The sequence below is a fragment of the Leiobunum rupestre genome, chromosome 7 (genome assembly GCF_980474605.1).
Source record: "Leiobunum rupestre chromosome 7, qqLeiRupe1.1.hap1, whole genome shotgun sequence".
Taxonomy (NCBI): Eukaryota; Metazoa; Arthropoda; class Arachnida; order Opiliones; family Sclerosomatidae; genus Leiobunum; species Leiobunum rupestre.
Genome location: NC_143390.1, coordinates 20,841,719 through 20,863,118, shown reverse-complemented (window position 1 = coordinate 20,863,118; position 21,400 = coordinate 20,841,719). Strand labels below are relative to the sequence as shown.

The 21,400-nt window shown below is 36.4% G+C and overlaps 1 protein-coding gene across 3 annotated transcripts in view; it reads right to left on the bottom strand.

Moving 5' to 3' along the window:
- Nucleotides 1–11,116, bottom strand: part of LOC149935101 (orexin/Hypocretin receptor type 1-like) — a 50,526-nt gene extending 39,410 nt beyond the window's left edge. For 2 of the 3 annotated variants that reach the window (XM_090181248.1, XM_090181250.1), the window contains exons 1-2: nt 11,003–11,116; nt 2,318–2,955 (exon numbers count right to left, since the gene is read on the bottom strand). In XM_090181248.1, coding sequence (XP_090037374.1) covers nt 2,318–2,734 — 417 coding nt within the window. In that variant the 5' untranslated portion in view covers nt 2,735–2,955; nt 11,003–11,116. Of the gene's footprint in view, nt 1–2,317; nt 2,956–5,313; nt 5,425–11,002 lie in introns of those variants that run through there. The other variant, XM_090181249.1, reaches the window with a different exon arrangement.
- Nucleotides 11,117–21,400: the final 10,284 nt, after the last annotated feature.

Sequence of the window (21,400 nt, the reverse complement as noted above, 5' to 3'; positions counted from 1 at the left end):
GACTGCTTAATTGCCATCTGCCTCTAATTGGCATCAGTGGGAGTCCTATGTGCAGGGCATGCCTTGCAGAGGAGGAAACTTAATCTCATGTCCTTTGTGTCTATGATTTTTACGTGGTTCAAAGGTTTGAGCATCTTGGTAAGCACAGCTTGGAAACGAGAGATCTTTCAAATATTTAGGCGAAGCAGATCTTGCGTTTCGTTTCCGAGACGGGGATTTTTCAAGTCTAAATGGTTGGGGCAGCACAATAGGGTGTATTCTCGTGACGTCATCATCGCTGTAGTGGAAGGCTAGTGTCATCCCCCTTTCCCCCGTAACTATCTACCTTAGAGCAATGGCCGCCATCTTCTCGTGCATTTAATCCTGTGATATTAAGATTTGCTCTATAATATAGCAAGTAACTGTAATATTGCGCTTAATCCTGTGTTATTGCGATTAATTCTGTGATATTGAGATTAATTCGGATGCACTTCAGTATTTCACTAGTTTTTGTACTCGATATCTCCTTGCCTACAACTATTGCATTGTATTGCATTGTAGTTCGTTTTATTATTTTTACTTTTCATTGTTATAATTCATTTTTCATTATTATAATTCATTTTTTATACTTGATTATTATTTTGCATTATATTTCCCTACTATATAACTCTGCGGATATAAGGTCAATTAACCTAGTTGACCTTTGTATTTTTTAACCAAATTTGTATTTTTACCAAATCTGTTTTTAATGATGCTCTGTCATGTATTTGTAAATTTGTTTTTGCTGTGCTCTTTTGAGCCGCCCTGTTACCAAAGGGTGTCAAAGACGGCAACAATAAAACCATAAAACCTTATCACCCTGGTCGAAATGCTAGATTGGACCGTCACCTGACCGAACCATCCAACCCCTACTAATAATAACTAATACCATATGTCTATATTTTACTGAGAGCTAGTAACGGAGTGACGTCATTACATGAAGAAATTATCCTTCTAGCGAGGCGCTGTCAAAGGCTACGTATAATGTAGTCTGTCTTGTGAATAGCTCTCAGTAAAACTTTTGCATGTGTAGAATAGGAAGTGTCACACTTATGTTATAATATTATACACTTATGCTAATACTAACTATACAGCGGGGTACAGTGGCGTTCTATTTAAATTGTTATTATAATACAAACCCTACATTACGTTGTTTTGGGCCTTAGAAATTTTATAAAAATAACAACTGAGTGTTGACTAGAAAACTTTGTTGACGATAGGATTCCTTTATTATTAAGAAAAGATAATTTTTTTTCTCAAAAATGGGATAAAACCGAAAATTGCTAAGGCTTTGTTGTTCGAGATTTGGCATAATTTCTAAAGAATTGGGTCGGATGAGCTTGTTAACGTCTCTCTTCTTTTCAGGCTCTAATTTTGGCTAGGGCCTCGTCTTTCTCCTCGATTCTAATTCCCTTTTCGGAAGGCTCATAAACAGGGCCGAAAAAACTGTAACGAGGATTGGTCTCATTTATATTCCCAACGAAAATCAATTGCTAACTTAAAAGAAGCTCGCTTTCCCGTCCTCAGCGTTCTTTATATAAGACCTTGAAATCTCCCTCGCTCTAACTGAGACGTAGGATGGGAACCATTTCTCCCCGGTTGATTGAAAATTATGGGATCCACATTATAAAGTTCATTTTCCTTCACGTTTAAAGGGCGCGTTATTGATATAGGTATATGGTGCTTCATAATTCGAAAAATATGGCCTACATTTTCCATAAGCTAATTTAATAAAGTTTCGCCACGATAAAATGTATATGGCCTGTAAATATAATTGGTTAAGTTTAAAGGGCCAACTTTGCTTCAGGTGCTCTTAGAAACATTTAGGTTTTTTTCGTCCTTGGGGTTTAGTGTTAAGCCTACGATATGAAAGTTTAAGTTACTTTTAGTATTTGCTCTAGGGTGTCTGTTCTTCAGAAAAAAAGACCTTAATAAGGTAAAACTACCTACAACACCCTCATCCTCGCAGTGATGCCTTATGCCTCTGGCTCAATGGTATGTTTCTGAATGGAAAGCAGTCTGTCAATGCGAAGTTTAAACTGTTAAAATCAGTCAGTCTTCGAAACCCTAATCTCGGTCGCTATTTTAGAAATTTTTACCCAAAATCCCGGTGGGTTTAGAGAAAATTATCAGACGGCAAATATTAGGCTTTTGGCGGATTGCTATTGACGCAGTGTAAATCCGGTTAGTTCAAACACCGTCTTTCCTTCGGGGAACTATCGAACCGCGAATCTGACATTTGCCCACCATTTGACGCTAGCTTCGTTAAAATTTCGTAGAAAGTCTAAGAAGAGATTACCTGAAAGTACACCACTAGTTTGCACATGACGCTCCCGAAGAACCAGGTCTCCGTGACGTCCCACAAGACTGTAGGTGGTAAACAGATGAGGATGACCATGAAGTCGGCCACGGCCAGATTAACTATGAAGTAATTGGTGACTGTCCTCATATTGTGATTGCGGTAGACGGAGAGGCAAACCAGCGAATTGCCCAAGAGTCCGATTACGAAGACGGTGAGATGGAACGCGATTAGGACCCATTCGTAAGACGTAGGGTAGATGTAGGCTTCTATCATTTCCAAGTAGTCTTCATCGGGTAAACAATAGTCGTTGCTACATATCTTGCCCGCGCCAGAGTCCGCCCAGGAATCGTTCGAACTGGAGTTGCCCATCACTTTCGCGTCTTGGTCGAACGAAAAATTCTCCCCCGAGAACATATTTGGGATGCAATTTTCGTGTTCCCACAGTCCTTTTCTCCTTTTTTGGCGCAGACTGTCTCGGATAATAGTAACGCGGACTCGGTTTGGTGTTCTTTTCGCGACAGAAATTCGTCGGGTGCCTTTTTTTTCAGTCCATTTTCATTTTTCTCGGGTGATTTGGATGAAATCGGTTCTCCTCATACCTCGCGATCGATATTACAAAGATGTTTCTTGGAAAACTGAAACGAAGCAAAAGAAAAAGGATGATATTTTGGCTTAATTTTCGTCAAGCATTCTTAAAAATAAACTGGGGCAATTAGTAATTAAAACGTCAGAAATAATCAGCTTAAAATTGAGGAAATGTTTTGAACTTTTCGACGCGACGTTAAGTCTTCTTTGATTAGTTGCTAGCCGTTATTTACCAAGCTAAGAAGTACCGGGAAACGTTTTGAAGTGAATCTTTTCACGGTCATTTTCTCATCGCGAGGTTGCCGTAAGGTTTCAACATAAATTTGGATTTTAGTCATTCTAATTACCCTCTGGAAAGTTCGGGGATGCGGAGAGGCATTCATTTTACAAAGCGAGGCTAGTAGCGAAGATTAATCTCTAGATTTGAAATCCTCGCTTGGGTGGTTCCCGCATTGGCTTCCGTTCATCTTCTCTTCCGTCGTTCCGTATTATTCATTTCATTTTTAAGAAGCTCCTACTATTCTTTGTCACGCGTGAAATGTATTACAACAAGCATCTGGTTTAAGTCGCGCATTTTAATTGAAACTAAAAGGTGCATCCGCGTTCTATTTTCGGATGTTTCCCTTTAATCGTAGTTCTTCTAGAAAAGCTACCGATGCTTGACCTATTCTTCGTAGCTTTTAGCGTTATCAGAAGTATATAATTTTTATCTTAGGAGCAGGGGCGGCGATATAGGGTACGCATGGTACGCAACTGCGTGGGGGCGCATTTTTTCGAGGACTATAAAGTGAATAAGTTTAATAGTTGGCGACAAAAGTAGGTAAAGACTGGTTTAAATTTGATGTAGTTCAGTCTTTAAACACGAGTAGTTTATTTAAATGCGTTACGAGTTTTACGCTACTTCATTTTAACTTACTCTTCGAAGAATTAGTTCATAACGCGGGGTACACGCCGGAGACTTTTTAGATTATCTAGTCGCGTTACGAGATTTACTCTACTTTACTTTAAGTTTTACTGCTTAGAATTAGCTCATAAAGCAGGATACACGATGGACACGTTTTTACTCTATGTTACATTTTTATGTTGGAGAGCTTAATAAGGAGACGGGTTGTTTAAATTTAAAAGTAACATATAATGTGATCATATTCGATGTAGTTTTGTCTAAGTACCGTCACGTACCCTACATCATTTTTGTTGACCAATGAAAAATGCTAGGTACCAGAACCGGAACCGACAGAGCGCAAATTTAAGAACCGGAACCGAGATAGTCCGAAAACATTGAACCGTTGCAATATTTATATATATATATATATATATATATATATATATATATATATATATATATAATATATATAGAAAAGGGCGCAAAATCTTACGCGGCGTGGGGGCGCTACTAACGCAAGCTCCGCCACTGTTAGGAGAGAAGTAACCATCTTTTCAGGTTCGAGGCCATTTTTCGATTATCCCTTCAAACTCGGGATGTGTACACTGCATCATGTACACTCAAAATGTATCACTTGTATTACTCCGCCAAACGTTGAAAAATTTACAAATTGCACTACGTATGGATATTAACAAAAGTAGCGTAAGACCTAAAAGTATGTCAGAACGATATAGTAGTTGATGAGAGTTTGTCGAAAAGTAAAAAAAGGAAAAGAAAGGGGGTCGGAAAATACGTCATCAAAATCGAGGTACTCCAGCGCCGCCGAGTGAGGCGTTTTAGAACGTAGGTCTACGGGCGAGTAAATCGAAGTGAGAAAATCGCGCCCGACAATAGACTAAATATAATGTTGCTAGCTAGTACTATTCCAACTAGTAGGTTATGTAGTCTATAGTGTGACTAGGTCTCACTAGAAATTTTAATAGGCGCGAAGGTACAGTTGACACACTTTTGGGTCTTATGCTACTTTTGATATTAATTATATATAAACCATATATTAGCTATGAAAGTTTATAAGAAACTACTGTAATCACAAATTTCGCACCGTAAATTTGAAAAATAAGCGAAAGCCAACAACATAAGCAGTAAATGAATACGAATACTTCTTATAATACTTATAATAATAATATTACTATTATAATAATAATACTTATAATATAATACTTCTTATAATTCTATTATATTCTTCTGGCGTTACCCTTTAGACATCTTTGCAACCCATGAAAATTTACAAACGAGAACGTCTAGACTTTCTTGGGCTGTTAACTGGAAAGATGCGGAACATCAAGATTAAATCGAATTAAATATAAATAACCAACTGCACTAAACTAAGATGAAAATAAGACTTTTAGACAAAACTTATAAGCTTCAAGTCGGGAAATGTGAAATCTGGTTTTTATCTAGACTTTACAATGAATAAATGATCTAACTCCTTAAATAGGATAGTGTAGAATATTCATAAACGCACGAGAGATTCTCTCGCTGATGGGAATCCTTATTAAACTTTTTTAATGCACTAATGCAATTACGATCTTTTCAACGCAACGCAAAGCCAGCAGCCGAGAAGACTTAATAGCCGACATATCAGCTTCCCAAAACAATTTATAGTCACACGTTGATATTAAAGTCTCCATCTTTTAAAATGGCCGTGGAGGGAGCTTCATATCTTAGCTCCAGTCGGGTGCGAGTATAAAAGAGTTCTTTGTTTGGTCAACTAAAAGAAAAGCTTTCGAAAGCCGCCTAGCTCGATGACGAGGGTTTTAAAATCGTGGACTTTTTTGTCGGCTCGAGAATTCTAAGGGAGGGAGGGTCTGGAAATGTTTTAATAGAAGCTATTAATTAGACTTCACCAGCTCTAGTGCCAATAGTAAGAGATTACGTGTCGCTGTCTAATAGGGGCGCTTTTTGCCTTTTGTTTATTTAAGAAGAGGTGGTCTGCTTTATCGTTAATTGCCGCGCTTAAAATATGTAGCCGCCAATATTGGATTACCTTACGCGACAGTTTGATTGATGAAAATAAGTTACCGTTTTTCTCTCTCGTCTCCCCGAGGGAGTTGCCTTGGCTTCGGTGTATCGACTTTTAACCAAAGACTGTCGCAATGTCGCGTTTGACCTTGATGAACGGGTTTTGACATTGACCAGAAGCGTGCTCTCAAGTTATCTTTTTTTTAAACGACCTTATATCAAGAATATATATGTTTACAGCTGGTGATTCCCGTAAGAAAAACCCCGCCCCTTCGCCATTTTCTCCCAGGCTCTATCTATCACTACGGAAATCATGAGGACAAAGGCTAAACAGTTGAAGCTTCGTATTCTCGGTTCACCCCTATACCTTCTTGCTTAGATGTACTCTAATCTAAAATAGAGATTTTTTACTTTGTTTCGCTCGACATTAAGAGTTGACCTCCTGTGTGACGGTAAAGTTGACGCTGTATCGGCCGATATCATTTACCTTATCTCGCTGTCAACAGGGATTGACCCTTCGATCATTTTCTCAGCAACTTCAACTTTTCATCTAAGCTGATAGAAAATCTATTGGAGCACCCTATTTTACGTTCATCCGTCCGCCGTAACGTATTTACCCCGCCTTCTAGCACGCTCTTGTTTCCTTATAAAGTTAAAGGCGGGAAGTGTGACGTTACGGAGTTGAATTGGGAGGCGCTGGAAGGGTTCGGTGAAGTTGTAGCTTACAATGGATAACAAAAATCCACAACGCCTCGCGCACTGATTTAGATCTTCTGGTTGCAATCTTTCCCTCGATTCTCTTTCGTGCTAGCGTAAACATTCAATTCCAACCCCTCCCCCCGTCGCCACCGCCGCCGTATTTCATAATATTCTTATCGGCGGCGAAATTGCATGGGTCTAAAGGTCAAGAGTCCTCCGCTATATTTACCTGAGAAATAAACTAGATATCGATTTTTAATATTGTTCACTTCTTTTTTTTATACTGATCGCATTTTCCGAATTTAGATTTTACTCGGTGGCAGACAGGGTTCAATGTTGCATATTCGTGCAGCATTAATGGTATTGGTATGAAGAGATATAAAGTTTAATATAGTTGGCTTATCTTTTACGGGCAAAGTGGGACTTACGCAGTATATAGAAGATGATGTTACGAGATGCGGAATATGAATAATCTTATTTGTTTGAAGGGCTCTTCTATCGCGTAGCGTAGGCCGTGTTCTCCTCGCAAAGATAGGGTTAAATAATGCGGTTGACTCACTTTTATTCGCTATAAACATACGCGCATGAAGAGTTTTGTCCCCAAAGTTCGAAACGACGATTTTGGAGACGTGGTTATAAATTTTAAAAGGATGAAAGTTTTGGGGAAGAAAGTGAACTTGAACAGGAAACTTTCGATATTTCTTTCCTCAAGATGGTTTCTCTGTTGAAACACCGGAAAGAGAATCTCGATGATATTTATGACGTAGTCTAGACCTTTTGGAGACAAAAAGATTGCCAAGGACTACTGTTTTCTTAAGTGAATAAACCAAGGTTGCCGGTTTTTGACGCGGCTTACCATATTCCGGGAAGGCTATATTTCTAAAATTGTTTGCGCTAAACCAAATCCTTTTCACCGGTGTATAAAATAGCTATTTAAATAGGTGACATTTACTTTGAATCGCGGATAAAGAGGGGTTAGATATTCCCATACACTGTACACAACAGCTAGCTTGCTGACTTGGGCCTAAGGTGGTACCTTAATTGGGTATTAGCATAGCTGATTATGATTTTAGAAATTTTGAAATCCACTCGTAAATACAAAATCTCGAAACCGTCTTAAAAACCCGCAAGTCAGCACTAAAATCATATCCTATAATCAATTTGCTTCGGATTTTAAGATTAGAAAAACGTTAACAAAATTTTCAAGCGTCCGAGCCTTCCAAGCATTACGTCTCTACCTAAACTCACGGTAACATTTTACGTTTAAAATATCGATATTTGAATGCGTATTTATCAACCAAGCCAGTGACAAATACATTAACAAGGACACATAACGAATTGTAGCCCACCGATTTTGGTCAAACTCGGGGGATTGGTAGACCTTCATGTAACTTGAAAAATCCTAAAGGGAATTTATTCAATGGGCAACCGTTTTGCCATGGCAACGAAAAATGTTTTTGACAACAACAAATGGAAATTTTCCCATTGAAAATAACATGGAATTCTGACCGATTCCCAAACAAATTCAAAATTTCGAAAATGCCAAAAATAGAAAAAATAGATAAAAATTGACAAAAAAACATCAAAATTGAACAACTTTTGATCAATTTGAGGTCAAAATCCCATGTTATTTTCAATGGAAAAATTTTATATTTTGTTTTGTCAAATACATTTTTCATTGCCATGGCAAAACGGTTGCCCATTGAATAAGTTCCCTTTAGGATTTTTCATGATACATGAAGGTTTACCAATCCCCCGAGTTTGAACAAAATCGGTGGGTTACACTTCAGGATGTCTCCTTGTAAGAAAAAGACCTTTCATACTAGCAAAATTATTTTTCCTTCAATCTATGCAGGAAATAAACACTTCAAAAAAAAATCCCGACCGCCAAACCTATAGACAAAACTTCATAGGAAGGATACGAGTATAGCGTTCATTTGCGAAGAGCCTTAAGCCGATACGGGTGGATTCTAGAGCTAATCGCGTCGCTGTCAAAACGTCTCTCCGAACGCGGTACGCTCAATACCTCAAGATGGTGCCCCTCGTTTACAAAGGGCTTTCTTTCAGTTAAAAGATGTTTTTGCATTGACTTTGATCGCTTCCTGCCCCTCCCCCCTCTCTTCTGTCCCGAGAAAGTAATACACATATTTGAGCAAATACGATACGGCAACCCATTTATCATTCTGATTCGATCGCCACCCATATTGTCAAACCGATTTTTTCGGATACGACTCTAAGATAAGGTGAGCGAAAAAATAATTGCTTTGGAACCTAGGTTTAGCGCTCGCGTTGAAAGGCGACCTCGCAAACTTTCTAATGAATTACTTCGTTGATGAACTTAACTTTAACTGACAGCCGGTTGAAAAGTTAAAACGGCGGTAAAGTCTTTCCCAATTTGCGATAAGCCTCGATTCTAACTAACAAGGAAGGATTGATTAAGCCCTGGCGAGTGAAAAAGTACATTTGGTTTCTACTCCATCAACTGGAAGAAATTCTTTTTCAAACATCCAGAATAGCTATTTTCTTTTTGGAAGAAATTAACCGATGTCCGTTTCCCCCTTTTAAGCTAAAGAAAAGAGGATCGGACTAGTAATAGAGTATTTTTTCCTCTATTTTTTATCCACTAGTCCATCTCGGTTTCTAGTCGCGCGTTTAAAAATGGCCTCGCTGAGATTTATAGTGGAACGGATTTTTACATCTGCCGTTGGGAATTTTAAAAGTGACAAAGTGAAAGTTCTTTTGTTACTGTCTCCTCGTTCATTTCTCAGCGTGCTAAGAAACCCGTGTCTTTGTCTCGCACATTGTTATTATCTGGATTTTATTGCGAATTTGTCCTTTTCTTATCCCAGTATTGGGAATTAAATGACAAGAAAGAGTCTGAGATACAGTATTTTTGGTTTTTATCTCTCTATATATACCGAGAACTGCAAAGAGGCGTTAAACGGATAAGCTTTCGTCGCTTTCATTCGTTTTGTGATCCGTTTATCTTCTTTGGTCTCGTTGGAGGTTCTCGTTTTTCTAACGTCCGCTGTGGTTTCTTATTTTAGGCCAGATTGCGTAAGGTTGGAAATAAGATATTGCTAAGGGTTTATTTATTAAATTTGGCATTTGGCTTTCGAAGAAAATAAATATTAAATAGATTTATTTGGTGGCGAATAATGCGTCAATTTCATTCAATTGAGATTAATGAGAGAGTTAATAATACCTCGATTGTAAAGTTTGCAATAGGCCCTTCAAAAAATATCTTCAAGGAAATCGTCAAGAAGTAATGTTTCCGAGAACAAGGACCTGCTATAGTTACTGTTTATATAGTGTTTGTTGAAATAATGGAAACTTTTCACCTGTACAGGCTGTACGGTATGCTATAAGTGTTTCCTTTCAGGTAGCCTTTATTTTTGACATATTAAGGCTTACAGGTGAAAATTTTCCATTATTTCAACAAGCACCAAATAAACAGTAACTAACCGGTCCTGGCTCTCGGGTATATTATTTCTTGGCGATTTCCTTGAAGAGGTTTTATTGGAGCGCCTATAGGAGCCATCCCTTACGAAATTGACGGGTCAAATTTGTCTGATTACAAAATTAAATCCAAAATTTTACAGATGCACATTCCAGTTTGCGTTAAATTGACAATCCAAATATGTTATATTGGAAATTCAACTTCATTCCGATTTTATGGATTTAATCATTTAATCCAAACAGATTTAGATTTAAATTGGACGTCTCTTGATTTTAGTTAGATACATTGGATAAAATAATTTTTGTAAGGGATAATCACATATATTTATCGAAATTTCATTTTCCCAAAGTTGTCATCAAGGGTAAAAAGAGTAATATTTTATTAAAATGATTTGAAATTTTGAACACCGGAGTGACGTTTAAGTGCAATTTTAGGCTATATAAAATTTAATAAACTTAGAAATTTAAATATTTGCCGCTTTCAGAAGTTGAGGCGTATATTTTATAATATCGAAAAATTACAAATGCATTTTCTGTGAAAGTGCCGTCTTTTCATTGTTTATTAATTTTAAAAAATGCAATGGCAGATTTCTAAAAACTTCAGCTTACTTGGCCAAATCCTAGTTAATAATTAACATTGTAGACATAACCCTTTTTGTGAAATATATTCCGTAAAAATATTGATTTACACATTTATGAGCGAAAACTATTAATAATTTAATCTAATTTAGAAAGCAAATCTTATTTCGGGCTGAGAGATATAGATAAACATTTAATTTAATTAAATAAACTTACGAACTGAGATAATCTTAATTTCCAAACGTGACTAATACATCAACCGTGTTTTCCTCGTGCAGACTATTAAAATATATTCAAATGCCAGTGGATAACCGCTTAGCAGGAAAAACAAACCCCAATTGTAATATTAATTTAAAACGAATCAACCTCCGAAATTCCCTCCACATACATTGCTTCGTATCAAAACATAATTATTAATCACGGTTTTAAAAAAACTGGTCAAACTTGTTACTCACGTATATATACTTAATTTCTATTTCCTTCTGGCAATTTAAGTCCAGGATGTTTTCAAGATAGTGGCGATCTTGACGCCAAAAACTATTTAATCCTCTTTTACCAATGGCTCGAAAATAATTTCTTAGCGACGACTACGAGTAACGATCAGATGAGTCATTGAGAGCGAGTGATTGTTGCGTCGGATAGCCGATGCTACGGGATGGTTGTGGATCATTTTCTCACTTTCTCAAGCTTATGAAACACGAGCACTCCGATATCAAGCGATCCGAGCTGGCACAAGCTGGTTTTCTTTGCCAGCAGAGATGAGGGAATGAACGCCGAATCCGCAGAGTAACTTCCTCTCGCGCGTGAGTTAGAGAGAGAGAGAGAGAGAGAGAGAGAGAACGAGAGACTTCTAGCGCTTCCAGTGAGAAATTCGGGACTACGTCCGTACGTCAATTACTAATGTCATCTTCGCTAGCGACTATCGCGACTTCCCAAACTTCTCTACCACCTTTATCCCGTCGATTCCTCGACGCTAATAAGTTGCCACGATCGCGACTTCCAAACACCTTTATCCGACCCAGTGTCAAACGCGATGAAATTCCTGATCGATTTGGGCGTAATTGCGAATCGCGCTCTACTAGACTTTATCGCGATCGTAAATTGATTTTCATTAAACAACGAGTGATTGAGATAAATCTTGGCAACTGTTTTTGGTTGTTTTACTCTCGTTTCAATTGAAAATGAAATTAACGACTTTCACGGGTTACGGTCGATACGTAAGATCGTTGACTTTGGTTCTCTTGATTGTCTTTAAAAGAAAAAGTAGTTTTAAACTGGAATTTTCCAGTATGGTTGCGTAGATTTCTTAGTAACGTACTAAAATAGAAGAGAAAGCGAAAAAATTGTCGTCAGCGTTTTGGGGCAATTCTAAATAGCGTAATCAGCTTTTTGTTATAACAAAAGGAACATTAATTTAATAAATATTTGCCGGCTTTGCTCTTAAATATAACGTCACTGTTTTACATATTTTTTAACTTCTTGTTTGAGTTTAAATACCACGTATACTTTGCGTGTTGAAATAGGGTTAGATTAGCATTTTTATCCTCTCAAATCTTATCACTTTCATTAGGCGGGTTTAAAAATAGTCTAGTTTGCCGCAGAAGGTCTAATTACTTCAACACCTGCTATAGTCTTTTTCTAAGCCCATTTCCGAATAATTCAAGTCTAATTAGCCACTGCCGCGTTGTATCCGCAAATGGGATGCGATATCCGTAACGAGTGTAGTTTGGCTAGCGAACGCGGTAACTTCAGATTTAGGAGTTCAAACTTTCTCGGAGGTGGCTAATGCATTTTTCTCGTATTATTGAATGTTCCCGACGGACTTTCGCGGCAAAGTGCTGCTTTGACTAAACCTTTGTATACTTTCTTTTTGCATCGCGCCTCAAAGGATTTAGAAAGAGAGATATAGGTGAAAGAGAGCTGCTGCTTAAGAAACAAAATTCCGTTCGTTTCGCTTTATACCGGCCCTGAGATCACTTCCAACCAACGGGACTCGTAACGCCACCTTAAATATATTAGTCGCCTTACGACAGCGGAAAATATGGTGGCGACATCATTTGCCCGTTTATGTAAACTTTTAAGGTGCCTTTTAAAGATAATTCGTAAATATTTAATATTGTAAGTTAATATGAATTTAATAGGGACGTTCAAAGATTTTATTCTTTATAGTTCGTTCACCATTTAATATTTTTAAATAAATATTAATTTTGGTGACGACATCATTTTCTCGATGAGGTAAGCCTTTAAGATGCCTTAATATGAATTTAATAAAATCCTTAAAAGCTCTTATTTGTAATAATTCGTAAAATATTTATTATTGTAAGTTAATATGAATTTAATAAAATCATAAAAGTTCTTATTTGTAATAATTAGAAAAATATTTATTATTGTAAGTTAATATGAATTAAATAAAATCCTTAAAAGCTCTTATTTGTAATAATTCGTAAAATATTTAATATTGTAAGTTAATATGAATTTAATAAAATCTTAAAAGCTCTTATTTGTAATAATTCGTAAAATATTTATTATTGTAAGTTAATATGAATTTAATAAAATCATAAAAGTTCTTATTTGTAATAATTAGAAAAATATTTATTATTGTAAGTTAATATGAATTAAATAAAATCCTTAAAAGCTCTTATTTGTAATAATTCGTAAAATATTTAATATTGTAAGTTAATATGAATTTAATAAAATCTTAAAAGCTCTTATTTGTAATATTTCGTAAAATATTTAATATTGTAAGTTAATATGAATTTAATAAAATCCTTAAAAGCTCTTATTTGTAATAATTAGTAAAATATATAATATTGTAAGTTAAAATGAATTTAATAAAATCTTAAAAGCTCTTATTTGTAATATTTCGTAAAATATTTAATATTGTAAGTTAATATGAATTTAATAAAATCCTTAAAAGCTCTTATTTGTAATAATTAGTAAAATATATAATATTGTAAGTTAAAATGAATTTAATAAAATCTTAAAAGCTCTTATTTGTAATATTTCGTAAAATATTTAATATTGTAAGTTAATATGAATTTAATAAAATCTTAAAAGCTCTTATTTGTAATAATAATAATTGACTAAATGTTAATTTTTGGAGCACCTTCAAATTTTATAGAACCTGCAACAGATGTCGCATCACTCGACTTTATAAAATTGTCGGCGTTTCTACGATGAAAAGTTCTTGAAGGCAGCATATTGTCACATTACGAGTCCAGTTGGATGTAAATGGTCTGAGACCGTCCTTGGCGTAGTCTTTGCCGAAATGGGGTACACGAGTGAAATATATCAAGAGACGGCAACCCTACGTTCTACATTATTTATCCGCTAGCTCCATCTCTGGGCGAGAAAGGAAATTTTTTTAGTTTTAGCTTTTTTGTAGAATAGAAGCTACTAACGAAAAATTCCAAAATTCAATAACGTGTGGGGAATTGTTTGGATAAAAGTTTAAGAGACAGCGCCGTCAAAGGCGGAATGGAGGGGTAAAGTCTGCGAGATTCGATGGCGTGCTCTTTTAACCAAGTAGGTTCCTTATCTGTTTCACAATAGCGGAGACAGTCCCTTACCCCCTGGAAGATCGACGACAAATTTCGATTTCTTCCAAACTTGGCGTTTTTTTGTCGCGTACTTAAATGCGTAATCTAGCTTTAGTTATAAGCCCGACTAGACGTAGACGTACGCGTACGCTTAAACGAACCACGTAAAAGTCAGACTTGAAATATGGAATCGTTTTAGGTCGTGCTTTATTTTTCACAGTCGGCACTTTTCGCGATTGAAAAATTTGTCCTTTTTCGGATGGCGGAAGGAATTTCGCATCGTCATTATTGTCGTATGGAAAATTTCCAATGGGAACATGGCCTTCGAGCTCTTGTTCCTTTAAATCTGTAAACACTTTCAATATTGTAAGGAAAACTCGCTATTGTCTGAGACAGCGCAAACACGTAAGCTGAGGTTTTTATCGCGCTTGTTTTGAAAAAGTCGTAAAAAGTTGTTCTCTCTTCGGCGTTTACATTTGCGTAGATAGGAACAAAGCTTTCGTTGGCAATAAAGAGGTGCAGAAAAATAAATCCAAATACAATAAAAAAAATATGACCCTGTAGGCTTTCATACGTTTTACAAGTGATACGCCGTTCTAAGCGTATACTTCTTCCGAAATGAACGAAAAGAAAGTGTTTACAGTTTCTCCTTACCTATATTCCCCGTCGTTGGTCGCGACTACCTAACGGCCAGTTATGGGCTTTCTCAAAGGATTAAACTCGGCACGGAAACGATGCCTATTAAAGGTAAAAAGATAGGGATATTGAGATGCGACGGAAGTCTAACTTGCGCGCCTACCTCGTCCACGGAGGCTTCCGATTTCTTTCATACGATTCTTGTTGTTCATTTCCTATCCTACGCCTTTGTAAATGTTGTTAAGATTCATTGGATTTTCGCGTGATCTTGTTGATATTGACCATCGCGTCCGTTCAGTTTCAGTCTTTATCACCTCAGGAAGGTAAAGATGTCGGTACAGTTTGTACTATTACCTCGTATTACCTTCGCCTCGATTCTTATTTTATTCGAAAAAAAGATAGGTTTTATATTAGGTGGTTTCCGCTACGATCGGTTCAATCGAGTTATAGAAGAGCAGCGGAAGAATTGAAAGAAGATATATCGGTTTCCTTTTCCATTGGCAAATCGCAATTTATATTTCCTTCTCATTGGCTGCTCTTCAATCGAAATATAACACTTTGAAGTGAAAGATTTTTCATACCGTTTGCGAGGGGGCGGGGGTAAAAGAAATTCTATTTTGGTTTTTCATACTTCCGCTTCCGCCTCCGACAACAACATATCACCGACGTTTTCACTTTTTTTTTTCGATAGAGTCCAATATTTATTTTCAATTATCAACTTTTGATATTCAGTAACAACATTTCTCAAACAGAAATTTGTTTAGGCCTATACTGCTTATTCATATACACTCTTTTACGAAGTCGGCCATTTCATTACGGGTCTAATTTAAAATAGTACAGGCAAGGGCGCCTGCACGTACTCATCAGCTCGAGACGTCGTCGCTTGCACTTGACCGCGTGAAGCGGCCTTGCATGCACTATTTGAAATCAGACCTGTAATAAAATGTCAGCTCTCACAAATAAGGATATAAAAGAGTTTATAGATCTAATCAGTCTTTTCAGTTTAGCATAGAGCCACCTTGCGGCTAATACGAGAAGCTAATAAATTCGAGGCATTGGACATTCGTTTAGAGATCGGCGGAGCAGATAAATTAACTGACAAAATTTCAATTAATCACAAAAATTGCGGTTAACCGTTTATCCATGGATATTATCCATGGACAAAAACGATTTAATATGGGAAAAAGCCAAAAAAATAACTGATTATTTTTTGGATAATTTTTGTTATTGGATATTATCCAAACAAACGGTTAATTGTTATCCAAACGCCGACCTCTACATAAGTTAAAATCCCGAATACTCTTTAAATTAATAAAATAAAATATTTTGTAGATATTGTAAACTTAAAAGTTCCATAAAAAAGGTCGAAAATGACCATAAAAATGGCTTCGTACGAGAGGTTGAACATTTGCCTTTTGGACCACGGGATTTAGGATTGTTTTTACAAAATCCGGGATTTCCTTTGAAGGATTTTCCATATCCTATGGTAAGGAAATTCTAAGATTTGTTGATTTTTAGAAAATTTTCTAAGGGATTTTGTGAAATGTCCGCAGATCGGCTTCCCTAAAACGCATAATACCGTACATAAAATTTGCATATATTACTGCTTAGCATACGACTTTGCTATAATAGGCCGGCCGCCTGAATTAAAGGCATTAAAAGTCGCTAGATGACCTAGCTGATTATTATTATTATTATTTAAAAAAAAACTAATTCAAGATAAAGTTGATTAAAAAGCTAGATCGTAGAGTAGGAGCTACCTATAGAACCGTTTCAAACATAAATTATAAGGTAAAAAAGTCTAAGAATAAATTAACCAAATATAGGTCACTACGAAAGAAATTAAAGGAAAGCCAGCTAAATATTTATCAATTTGAAATTCAGAAAAGAGTGAACTCGAGAATAAATTATTTAAAAATAAAGTCTAGAAAGGATCGAAGTGAAAGCTTTTCTAATTTTCTTCTATAGTCCGTCGGTGTTAAGTCAAAGTGAACGGCTTTCTTAGTCAACTTGTAAAAAGTCTTCGGAAGCCGGATCGGCTTAGATACACGTTATTGCCTCGCAGTTTACGTAATCGCGTCAAAATGCCGACTAAATTAATCTCAGAGCGAAGACGGGAGCTGGCTCCTTCGAGACGTTGTCGACGTTGTCAGGCGCTTGAACTTCGACTCTAAGTGAGTTCTTTGGGCCGATCACTTAACAAGTGTAATTACTCTTTGCCAGCTCGCGTTTAAAAGAGGCCAACACACCAATAAGAGCAAATAGCTGTTTTTTCACCTCCGAATTTTCACCCTACAGAGGTAGTTCCTCGAGACTGGTATAGGTCCCTAGTTTGTATACTTTAAGAGTTAAAGAGATCGTTTTGCCGCTGTCAAGATTTTTGAGACATTGAACTTACACTACATCCGATAAAATAGCCTATTCCACTTACAAGGAGACTACCCGAGGTGGTTATCTCCGATTGGGTTCAAACTCGGGTGGTAAGTAGACCTTCGTGTAACTTGAAAATCCCTAAAAGGGTGGACAAGAATGGGCTTTCGTTTTGCCCTGTCAACCAAAAATGTTTTTCACAACTTAAAAACTGATTTTCTCTATGAAAATTAACATGGGAAAATTAAAAAAGGTTCATCAATTAGATACATAATTCAGATCATGACTAAATCTGGTACATTCGGACCAATGTACGTCAATTAATGTACGATTGCATTTTATTTTTAAGAATACAAATATTGGGTAAATACGAGTAATCAGTTTTTAAGTTGTGAAAAACATTTTTGGTTGCCATGGCAAAACTAAAGTCCATTCTTGTCCACCCTTTTAGGGATTTTCAAGTTACATGAAGGTCTACTTACCACCCGAGTTTGAACAAAATTGGAGATAAACACCTCGGGTAGTCTCCTTGTTAGTCGCAATAATTTAATAGATTCCTATTTAAAGACGTACTTATATACATTTTCCAATTCACTGGGAAAATGTCTTAAAATACATTTACTTTGGATAATCCTATTTCGTTCCTAATTTCCCAATTAAAATATTTCAATTAGTTGCCCTTTACATCTATTCGTAATTCTCTATCCGGTGACCTAATTTGAATAATTACGTATAAAAGGATCGAAAGTTAATTTTAAAAATTTTGTTTTGCCAGATAAATTAAAAAAATATATACGCTTGAAAGGTCAAAGATGCTTGTCTATTCCTGGATTTTTGGGCGTCCATAAGAAATGTCCCTTTCACGCTACCTGCGTCAGAGGTTTCGAATGAATGAATGGAATATATCGGCCACGATGCGGGCTGTAGGGATCGTTTTCTTAATCTCTTTCGATGGGTCGGGTTGTGTTTTAATTTGTTTTTCTAGAGGGCTCTAGGTGGCCATCTGGTTAATTCTCTTTCGTCAAAGAACTCAATTCACTCTGTGAAAACACGCAGCAACAACGCCCCTCCAAACAAATTATTCCCCCAATGCGTCCTTTGATTTATGGGGACGGAACTTTCCACTTATTATTTCCTCTTTCGTAATAGAAATATCTGCGATCTCAATTGACGTGCCCCGCTGAACGCCTGTTTTTACACGCTAGATTTGGTTACAAATGTATACTCAGCGCCAAGATAACATTGATTTCTTCCAAACTATAAATTTCCTTATTTCTTTAAAAGAAAAAATACGGGGTTCTGCGGATTTAAAGTCTTAGCTTCGTAAAAGAAAACCGAATTTTTAAGGTACACCTATGCGTGGATCGTAACTTTTGTTCTGGAAAAAATACCGTTTGGATAGTGTATCTTAAATCTTTGTATCGCGGCTTTAGCCAAATTATTAGCGTGTAAGGCATAGAAAGTTCATTGTTGTCAAAGCAATTATTGATTGAAAACAGAGTGAAGGTTTTAAGCGCCATCTTTCGTTTAGCGCAACATCAATTAAATTTTTTGGTCGTTAAAGATTAACGTCGTTGCGCCATTAAAGATATATATATATATATATATATATATATATATATATATATACTCATTTATTAATCATCTATAGATTCATCTGCGTAAAAGATAGTTGGTTCCCAAACTTGTGGTTTTATTAACTGTATTAACTATTTCATAGTCAAAAATAATGAAAACACGTAACCTACTCGACTTACCTTTAATAAGATGACCCTCAGATTTTTGTACCAAAACCGATTCTCGAATTTCACCAAGAATAGATCCAAATTCTTCAGCCCGTCGTTGCTACGTATAAATGGAAACGTATAGCTTTATTGCATGATAATTTGAAATGATAATTACCCGTAAAAAGTTTAAAGTTTTGGAGCAAATTCTTCCTACGTGAGGGCGGCTATATGTTTGTACGTTTTCAGGACTGTTAATTTCGGTGCCTTCCTGATTTCTACGTAAGGAGGTATTCCGTATTGAAGTCGCCGTTCGATGTCTGTTGCTGTGAAGTCTCTATGGTTGTGGAATTGCGTCTGTTGCTGCCAATTAGTCTCCTTTGGTTGCTGAATTTCCGGCTCGAAGATGGTAAATTAACTATTAGCTAGCATTAAATGATCTGAAATTACGTATTCTGTAGATCGATTATGGAAAACTAACTTGGTCGCTATTGTGGACAGTTGTTTCTTTGGCTCGATCTCCAAGGAAGTATTTCACTAATTCGCCAAAACCGTTCGTTGAGTAAGGTATCGTTGTGAATAGCTGGCCAAATGGTATCGCATTCTTCACGTTACCTAAGCTACCGTAGTTCGTCACTTGGGAATCTGAAGGCAGCTCCGACGAACTCTTTCATCGTCGTGGAACCCACCTTTGCGTCATAAAGGCAGGGTTTCGTCGGAACCCGCGGGCACATTGATAATTTTGTAGCAAATGTTGAATATTAATGTGGTTGAAATTGGCATTTTATTAAGTTTAAAGTGTAAACAATGGTTTTTTTTTGTGTCGCGTGTAAATACGGCACGCGTTTTGAATCGTCCCTTAGCCGAGCATGTAATGTACATTCGTAACGAAATCAATAAACATCTTATTTGTTAACTAAGTCTCGAGTTTGAAAGCTAGCCTTTAGTAACTAAACATTGTCAGAGTATACTCTTAAAAGAAGGGTGTTTTAATGGTATATTAAGGGTGTATTATCTGTAAAAAACACTCTTTAATGTTAATTTAAACGCCCTAAAGGGATTTTATTGTCCCAAATTAAAAACTTGAAAAGGTGTATAAAGGGTGTTATATTACCCCGTAAATAAGGTGATTTAACACCTGGTAGGGTGTAGCTGCCTTAAGGCAGTAGTTTAGTACCCTAAAAGGAGTATTTTAACACTTTAAAGGGAGTATTGTAGCACCCTTAAGGCAGTAGTTTAGAGCCTTAAAGGGAGTAGTTTAAAACTTTAAAGGGAGTATTATAGAACCCTTAAGGGAGTATTATAGAACCCTTAAGGGAGTATTGTAGAACAATTAAGTAACACCCTGAAGGGAGTCGTTTGGTACCCTATAAGGAGTAGTCTTGTACCCTAAAGGGAGTAGAAAATAACCCTGAAGGGAATAGGTTTATACCACAAACTGTATCACAAAGTAACCAAAACGGAGGGCCTAAGCACATCAAACAGTGTAAATAAACACCCTAGCAGGAAAACTGCTTTTTAAGGTGTGGAATAACATCCTTTATAAACCTGTTAAGGTGTTAAATATGGGACAAGAAAAAACCCTTAAAGGATTGAAAATACACCTTTTTTGAAAAAGTTTAGACCCTCAAGTGGTTTCCGGTACTCACGTCGTCAGTCCAATCCTCACAACGTGAAGCGAGATTTCAGTATCTTGCTTTAATATCATTCTAGTTGACAAAGATCAGCGAACAGCAGCAGTTTCTTGAGTGAACCCGGGTGATAGGACAGCTCCGAGACGCCGATTACAAGCTATGTTTAGAAACAAAAAAAATCTAAACACTAAAATACAACATTAGCACGTAAAAAACATACCGTTTTTAAGTAACAGAATAACAATAAGTATGTCAATTATTAAAAGTATCACGGAAATGTTTTTCAGAGCTATTGCGCTAACTATGTTTAGTTTTCGGCACAGAGCACCCTAGTGTCTAAAAATACCAAAGGCAAAATGTACTACTAGTAAAGACGATAAAATTCTACTCAGACGGATCTGGAACTAAAATGTCAGTGTCGAAAAAAAGTTATACCACGAAATTAACATTAACAAATTTCGATGTAACATGAATTGGTTTCGAGTTATGTGCGTTTTCTTTCAATTTTCATTTAACGACCTTTGTGATTTTGAAAAACAGTTCCTCGACTTCCTATTGGTCAAATTAGACCTACAATGTGACGTGGAACACTTTTCTAATTGGAACTGTTAAAACTTAAGTTAGATCTTTTGCCTTTTATCTACCCTTCGATTCATTTTTATCGCTCGCCCTTTTTGTATAAATAATCATCGAATTCATTTATTCGTATTCACTTTTGTTTTTCCCATCGACATGTAACTATATCATAGTTGTAACTAAACCGTTGTTGTTTTAACCTTAATGTATGCCTCTTCAATTACTTGAGCTAAATAACCAGTCGAGTTCCAAGTTAGTCATCTGAGTTGTCACCCCCCTTTCCCTTTGGTAAAAAGTTATATCATAAAATTAGTGCCGAAACCCGGGATTGTTGAAACTTGTGGATTGCTGGGCAGCAGATACTTTCTTGGACC